This window comes from Chelonoidis abingdonii, chromosome 1, assembly GCF_003597395.2.
Source record: "Chelonoidis abingdonii isolate Lonesome George chromosome 1, CheloAbing_2.0, whole genome shotgun sequence".
In the NCBI taxonomy this organism is placed as follows: Eukaryota; Metazoa; Chordata; order Testudines; family Testudinidae; genus Chelonoidis; species Chelonoidis abingdonii.
The window spans coordinates 123,273,752-123,282,093 of record NC_133769.1 but is presented as its reverse complement, the minus strand read 5'-3'; the positions used below and the strand labels follow the sequence as shown (position 1 = coordinate 123,282,093).

Sequence of the window (8,342 nt, the reverse complement as noted above, 5' to 3'; positions counted from 1 at the left end):
TAAAGTTTCTTCTTGAATACTATGACACATCCCTGGTGGGATCTGACTGTAATAGATTTATGCCTCCTGTTTCCATGTCTCCCTTAGTTTAAGTGACTGCATTATGAATATCTTTTCTCTAGATATTGATATACGTGAACAAAAATTGAAGGTTCAACTTCTTGGGTTTCAATGCTATTCTGAAAATCTCTTATTTGTCCCTTAATATCCTAAGTAAACAAGCATTACTAATTGCCCCAAAATGAAAGTTAACATAAAATGTGAGATTAAATTCAATTATTTTTATTTAAAAATGTATGTCAATTTAAAACCGATGAAAAATACATAGAAATATGGCTTTCCATATTGGATCAGACAAGTGGTCCATCTAGGCAATATCCTATCTCTGGCACCTTAAAGACTAACAGATTTATATGGGCATAAGCTTTTGTGGGTAAAAAACCCCACTTCTTCCGATGCGTGGAGTGAAAATTACAGATGCCGGCATAAATATACTGACACATGAAGAGAAGGGAGTTACCTTAGAAGTGGAGAACCAGTGTTAACAAGGCCAATTCTGGTTCTCCACTTCTAATGTAACATCCTTGTCTTCATGTGTCAGTATTCTTATGCCTGCATCTGTAATTTTCACTCCATGCATCGGAAGAAGTGGGGTTTTTTACCCACAAAAGCTTATGCCCAAATAAATCTGTTAGTCTTTAAGGTGCCACTGGACTCCTCATTGTTTTTGTGGATACAGTCTAACACAGCTACCCCTCTGATACTATCCTATCTCTGACAGGGGCCAGTGCTAGCTGAATCAGAAAAAGGAGAGAAAATCCCTGCATTAAAAAAAACATCGAACAGTAATAACTTTTAGTCATTACTGAACTGGATTAGCTTCAAAATGGCAGCCTTGTGGTAAAAGGCTCTATATTCCCCATAGATGTCCAGAAATAAGCCAAATGAATAAATAAATCCACTTTCCACAGTGATTGTTAGTTTTATTTGGGCTATATTTTACTCAAACCATACACTTTGTTAAACTCAGTGGCACCTCATGACTGGAAATATTGGTTTTTATGCTCTGATTGGTCAGCAGTTTATTCCAGTTAATGATTGTGCGAGTGACTGGGAGCTGCCTTCGTAGAATTTTTCTCCAGATTTCATCTGTCAAAGTTTGGAAATTTTCCAGCATGGCAATGTGAAATTTGTTGTCTTCAGTTTCTATGAGTTTCACAAAATCTATGGCCAACTGGGCTGGGTCAATTACGTGCAAGGTCTCTTCAACAGTCTTGCAGACTGTCATGTGGAGGTTAGCATCTTTAAAGTAGTGTACTTGCAAATGAATGGCCCCTGTAACCTGAGTAATAACTGGAATCTGGGAAAAAGTCCATTCACCTTTCCAAAGGCCATTCCAGAAACCCAATGGTTTGTACTGATGACTTGCAATACAGACCACAAATACCTGCCAGTTTTTCAAGGTTTTTCTAAATACACAGCAGTCCCCTGAAGGAAAGTGACTATCCACGTATGCCTTTAAAGCACTATTTAGGGCTGTTCTCCATAACTCTGTTTCATCCCATGCTATCCCATGGAGCTGAAATTTATTTGATATTCCACTCAAGTGATCAAATTTGAAAGAAAATTTATATTTAGGGTCAAAAAAGCGATTTCCTCCTAGATCATTGTAGCGAGTCATCAGCACATTGGTTCCTTCTATTCTGACTAAAGTGAAATTGTTCTTATTGTGATGGGCACAGACCTGGGCAGCCTCTTGCCTCATTAGGTCATCATCCTGGACCAGAATACGGAGATCTTCAAAAACACTGTAGAATTCACCTGGAGGTGCCTGATACAGCAGACGGCATATGATCCACACCTTCTCTTCCTTAGATAAATCACATTTGTTGGACATTGTGGTTTATTTCTGTGGTGGTAAACCTGAAATGAAAGCATGAATATTATGCTAACATGGAAATTGTTATTAAAAACATTTTAGAACACAAGAGGATGTCACAGCAAAAAAGTTTCTTGGTAACATCCAGAACTTTGCTTTGTGCTCTAAAGTTGCATCTGGAAAGATCTAGAAATATTAGTGAGATCACAAGAAAATGATTCAATAGAGCTAGAGTTTTTGGAAAAATTGTCACAGTGGAAAATATTTGCCGGCAGCACATGAAAATATACTCGATCATAAGCCGGTTTGTTTATAAGCCGACCCCCCAAGATGGATAAGTAAAATAGAAAATTTTTATGACTCATTTATAAACCGACCCTATAATTCAGGGGTCAGAAAACTTTGGCTCCTGGGTCATCAGGATAAGCCACTGGTGGGCTGAGATGGTTTGCTTACCTTGAACATCTGCAGACACAGAGGTAAACCTAAGTAAACAATGTGTCCCGGCGCACCAGCTGCTTACCCTGATGGACTGGGACAGCAACTGGTGGGGAAATGTTTTTTGGGGAGAGAAGCTGGGGGTCAGGGTAGTAACCCATGACCACCCCCCACATTACCCCACCCCTACCTGGGACCCCACCTCTCCCCATCCCATCCTTCCCACCTTATTTGGGAGGGCCAGGGGAGGATGTCTCTGGCTGCATGGAAGTGCTCGGAACGGGCTGGTTCACAGCAGCCATATCAGGCGTACGGCCGCAGATGTCCAGCTGGGCTGAGTTGGGTTGGCACAGCCACACTATGCTCCGGGCAGTGCCGGATGTGATGACAAAAATGCTCCTCTCCCACATGAGCCGTAACTAGCTATTTTTTCGCACTGAGGAAAGAATATAAAATCTTGCCCCCCCAGCACCCGCCCAGCTTCCTTCTCTCGAACACTCCACCCCCGTCCCACCCAGCACCACCCGGCCCTGTGGAACAACACCCTCCCTGTGCCACCTGCCCCATGGAACACACCTCCTCCCAGCGCTGCCTTGCTGAAAAGCAGATGTGGCCGAAAAGAAGGTTTCGGGGAGGAGGGAGAAATGTGCAATGCATAGGGTAGGGAACCAGGAATCACAGTAGTAAAATAGGACCCCTGCACCCTTGGACCCCCACCATCACACCCTCTTCACCGCTAGCCCCCCCCCGCTGGCTTGGCTGATCCCTCCTAGTCCATCCCCAACCACCACTCACCCAGCCTTTACCTTTCTCCTTCCTGCCAGAAACCCCATGCCCTCGCCTTAGAACCCTACTGGCTCACTGCTTGCCTCTTCTGCCACCTACTGTTGCCCACATCGTTCAACCCCTTCGCCCCCAAGTATAAGATATTATTCAAAGGTCAACTATTTACTGCACACAGCAGTCAATCAAAGAAGTTGTAGATAAATCTCTGCATTATGCATTTTTGTATAACTTTTATATGACTTTGTATTGAACCCTGGTAATATGTTATAGCGGGCCCCTAAGGTAGTATAATTAAGATAAAAGAAAAATTTCTTTTTGGTAGAAGTAGAATAAGATCTTCCCCTCACTTTGTAATCAATTGCTCTGTTGAATGAACGAGGTGCGACTGAGGAAGGCGTGGAAGGCAGGCACCTCCAGACAGCTGCAACCCTTGGGAGAGGGGCTGGGAGCCAGACCAAGGACAATCAAACTTGTCAAGTTGGCTGACTAGAGAAGAGCAGACATACTGAGGGTCTAGGGGGTCAGAAGCAAGTACATTCCTTTGGGAACACCCTCTTTGCAGCATTGGGACAACCCCCAGCCCAGAGAAAAGCAGCAGATAGGACCAACAGACACAGTCCCAGATTTTGAATCTGAGAGATTTGCCCCCCTCCAGCCACCAACTCGCCGCTCGCCTCCTCACCCACCCCCCAAGTATAAAGCCTCATTCAAAGTCCCAGGGGGTCACTATATTAATGTACACCATAGTCAATCAATGCAGTACCAAAATTTAAAATACTGAAAATGGATGCCCTCCTCCATCCACTGACTCACTGCTCACCTCCTCACCCCCACCTCCAAGTATCAGGGGCGGCAGGTTTGTACAAATGTTGGTGGGGCTCAGAATGCTCAGAACCCTCCCCCCACTGCCCAAACTTTGTCCTCCACCTGCCTAAGGCTCTGCGAGGGATTTTGGGTGGGGGGAGGAGGACTGATGTGCAGGCCCTGGGTTGGGGCAGGGGAATGGGATGTAGGACGGTTGAGAGGTTGGGCTCTAGGATGGAGTCTGGGGTGCAGGCTGTGGGAGGGAGTTTGGGGACAGGAGAGGGTGTGGGAAGAGGTGGAGGTGTAGGCTCTGGGGCAGAGTTTGGATGCTGGGTGCAGGCCCTGGATTGGGGCAGGGCCTCTGGGTGTAGGCTCTGGGACAAAGTTTGGGGGCACAAGAGGGTGTGTGGGAAGAGGTGGGGGTGCAGGCTCTGGATTGGGGCAGGGCCTCTGGGTGTAGGCTCTGGGACAGAGTTTGGGGGCACGAGAGGGTGTATGGGAAGAGGTGGGGGTGCAGGATCTGGGACAGAGGTTGGGTGCTGGGTGCAAGCTCCAGGCTGGGGCATGTGGTGGGGTGCAGGATAGGTGGATGGGTGCAGGCTCTGGGAGGGAGTATGGAGGGCTGGGTGCAGGCTCTGCGACAGAGTTTGGAGGCTAGAGAAGGGGTGTGAGCTCTGGGAGGGAGTGGTGGGTGCTGGGGGGAGAGAAGACTGCTATCACATGTGGCTTCCTTCCTCCCCTGTTGCCCCTCGCCATAGCCTCACTGGGGGTGGGGGATGGGGCTGTCCCTTGCGCTATTTACAGGAGCAGTGGTTGAGATGGGAGGCGAAATCACAAGGTTAAACACTCACCAAAGCCCCAGCAGCTGCTCAAGTGAGTGAGGTCCACTGCCGATGAGCCTGTCTCCCACCAGAAGCCCCCACAGTGTCTCCTCCAGGTGGGAGGGAGGGCTGCAAAGCATGTGTGTGCCTCCTCCCTACTCCCCCTCCTGACCTGCAGCAGCCAGCTGCTCGCCCTCTGCCAGCCAGCATCTCTTGTTACCATAGAGGCAGCAGCAGCCAGGAGAGCCACAAAGCTTTCCTTCAAGCAGGGACGCTCTAGCTTTTCTGCGCCCCTCGGCTTTGCACGCCCAAGGCAAATGTCTCACTCGCCTCCCCCTTGTTATGTCACCAATTCCTTACTTTGGGTGCACTGAGCATGCTCACCCAAACTGAGCCTGGGGATTCTGGAGGGTGGGATGAGGAGGGCATTGCAAGATCTAGCCATGTGGCAAAGGGAGGAAGGGCCCTGCAGCGAAGGTTCAGAAGACCAGGCCACGTGCTCAGGAGGACACAAGGCAACCCGCGATGGAACCCTCCTTTCTGGCGGGATCTAGACCCTGTGCTGGGCTCAGACTACGGCAGCTGAATTGGCCCAATTGTGTCGAGTTGCCTGGGTATAGTGTGAGCGCCGGAAAAGGAAAATCACCTTCATCCAGGCCCGGCCAGGAGCCGGTATCTCCCGCCCGCCACGCGATTGGCAGGGCTGGAAGAACCGGGTCCGTCGCGTGGCCTGGTGGGCGGGGGCATCCCACGTGGCGGGGCCGTTTGTTGCGTCACAGGCCCCGCGTGCCGGCGGGCGCTCAGGCGCCGACGGGTTCTCTCTTCACTCTGGGCAGCGGTGGGGGCGGTTGGGCGGGATCCCCGCGCGTGGGGGGGTTGGATCCTGAGAGGAGCCGGGTCCGGGTGATGCCGCGCTGGGAGCTGCTGCTGACACCATCGGAGTGACCAGACCCCGGAGAGGCGCGGGGCGATGCGGAGTCCATCATGGAGGCCAAATATCCTTATCATCGCCCCCCCGCCGCGCGGACAGGGCGGGACAGGCTCCCGCTTCCTTCCCCTCCCCTCCCAAGTGCACTGGGCACATCCCTAACAGAGACACCCCCGCGTGGAGAGACACGCTCCCTGGCCAAGTCCCCCCCGCCCCCACACTGGGGAGACCCCCCCCCAGTTGCCAGAGACCTCCCCAAACACACAGTGCAAGGCCAACTCACCTTCCCTCACCCCCAGTCCTCCCTCCTCTGACACCGTTTGAAAACCCATTAAGCTCTTCTAGCCACCCCCATTAATAACCCAAATCATCTTCATAGTTACTCAACCTCCTGAGCTCCCTGTCCACCTTAGTCTGTTCACAGCTGCCTCCCCAGTTCTTTCACACTCCTGCACCTATTCTACCCTTTTTATTGCTTTCCTCCACTACCTTATGTTATTTAATATGTGAATTCCCCCCCCCCCTTTAAAATTAACTCCCATTAAACACTTACCCTACTCCATTTTACTTTCACTACCATTGGATGTCTTATCTGTTTCCAGTTATCATCTGTGCCATTTCATCATTGAGTAGGGGGTTGGACTAGATGACCTCCTGAGCTCCCTTCCAACCCTAATATTCTATGATTCTATCTTTCTTATTCCTTTTTGCCTTTCTTCCCTGTAGGCTGTCTTCCTCCTCCAGTACCCCTTTAGCCCAGCACTGTAATAAAACAAATAACATATTTTTCAGTTAATTATTTGGAACCAGAAATAGAGAAAATATAGTAGAAAAATAGCTTATATGTTTCACTTAAAAAGACATTTTCCCAAAAAAAAAAATCTAGTTAAATGTGTTTCTGCATTTCCTTAACTTATTTTTCCGTACATGGTTTTTGTCCATCATTCAGGATGAGTTTAGAACCGGAAAGATTAATTTAGACAAGACACTGAAATTACTTACTAAGCTAAACATCCCTTTTGATTATGTTCATGTAAAATATGTTTTTAAGGTGAGAAAATAGTCATTATTGATATAAGTATATTCAGAATGACCAGACACCTAAGGGGCTATTTGGTTGTTGGTTGTCTTTTTTTATATATATATTTTTGTTAAATGTGCCAAATTAACGGCTGAATGGACAGAAGTCTTGTATTTATCTGTAGCATGGATATCTCATAGGCAGCATCAATGCAATCTCTTTCTTACTGCCTCCCCAACATGTTCTGGGATAGATCATCCCTAGGTGGTAGGAGAATTCAGTCTCCATCAATTCTAATGAAACTAAGAAGAGTATTGGTTTTGTGATATTTACCTCTTACTACAAGGAACTAGATTAACTACTAAATTAATTTAACACAGACCACTAATCAACCACCAGTTGGCAAAGGGTTTACTGCAGTGTTAGGATTTCAAACATGCTAATAATTGTCAAAAAGATAATTAACCAAGAGTCAAATAGTTGTCGAATTTGACTCTTTGATATCAAAAAGTCAAATTCGACAACTATCAGTCAGATTTGGGTTCATTGTTATTACTAGAATAATAATGATTTCAAATGGAATGTGTATAGTTTAAAATAATGCTGAAAGCCTGACAGGTAGATTTTTTTGTAGAATGGTAGATAATACTGAATTCCAAACAAGGTTGACCTGATCATATTGTAGGATGATCAACACTGAAATTATTGTACTGAAAAAAATCTCTTCCTATTCCTTTGCTTTTCTACTCTATGAAGATTTTTCTAGAAATAATGTGACCATTCTTTTTATAAAGTGGATATTTTGTGGAACAGAAAATTCATGGCAATATTGGTGTACACTTACGGTAACTTTGTGTTCATGAGACACTTTTGCTGTTTCATTCATTTCATTTATTTTAAGATGTTGACTTTGTTGTGTGAGGCCATATGTGGCTTGTATCCTGGCTACCCAAAGACTGACTTCTCAAATCATAACACCACCATGACAGTTCAGGTTAACTAAAATGTTTCAAGATAACACTCTCCAAATTTAAACACTGAGGCTGATGGCAGAGCATTTTTGATGGAGGACCCTCAACTCTGGAATTTACTTCCTGCAGCAGTCTGACAAAACCTGAGTGTGCTGACCCTTTGGACCCCCTTGAGAGTTAGCAAATTTTGTGTTTATTGTTTTTATGGGCTTATGTTATTTTCAGAGAGAAATTTTAGGTGAATGGCTGTAGACTATAAAAAGAATAATTACTTGAAGGAGTGGCCTGTTTAGAATAGAAATGATCTAACTGGATACAGTACTACACCTCTACCCTGATATAACGCTGTCCTCGGGAGCCAAAAATTTTTTACCGCGTTATAGGTGAAACTGCGTTATATTGAACTTGCTTTGATCCGCCGGAGTGCGCAGCCCTGCCCCCTCGGAGCACTGCTTTACCGCGTTATATCTAAATTCGTGTTATATCGGGTCGTGTTATATTGGGGTAGAGGTGTATTACAAAGTCATTGGTCTTTAAGAGAGAGTCGAAGGGCTATGACTAAAAAGTTCATTCTGTATTAGAGACACGTATGCAGGTGTTTTACCAACGTACTGCTTTTATTTTTGTTTCCTTTTCTTTTAATTTAAATTTCTTTTTCTGTCGTATTACTTTAGGTAAAATCAGAAGAAATGGG

The 8,342-nt window shown here is 46.2% G+C and overlaps 2 protein-coding genes across 2 annotated transcripts in view; one reads left to right on the top strand and one right to left on the bottom strand.

The window, feature by feature from the left end:
* Positions 1-1,003: 1,003 nt before the first annotated feature.
* Positions 1,004-1,897, bottom strand: CAPZA3 (capping actin protein of muscle Z-line subunit alpha 3). The gene has a single exon (XM_032796065.1). It carries the CDS (start codon positions 1,895-1,897, stop codon positions 1,004-1,006), a length of 894 nt encoding a protein of 297 aa, XP_032651956.1.
* Positions 1,898-5,253: 3,356 nt separating this feature from the next.
* The window catches only part of PLCZ1 (phospholipase C zeta 1), a 134,797-nt gene continuing 131,708 nt past the window's right edge, over positions 5,254-8,342 (top strand). Inside the window, exons 1-2 of the mRNA XM_075061662.1 lie at positions 5,254-5,400; positions 6,543-6,707. Of these exons, the coding sequence (XP_074917763.1) occupies positions 5,254-5,400; positions 6,543-6,707 (312 nt within the window). The remainder of the gene's footprint in view (positions 5,401-6,542; positions 6,708-8,342) is intronic.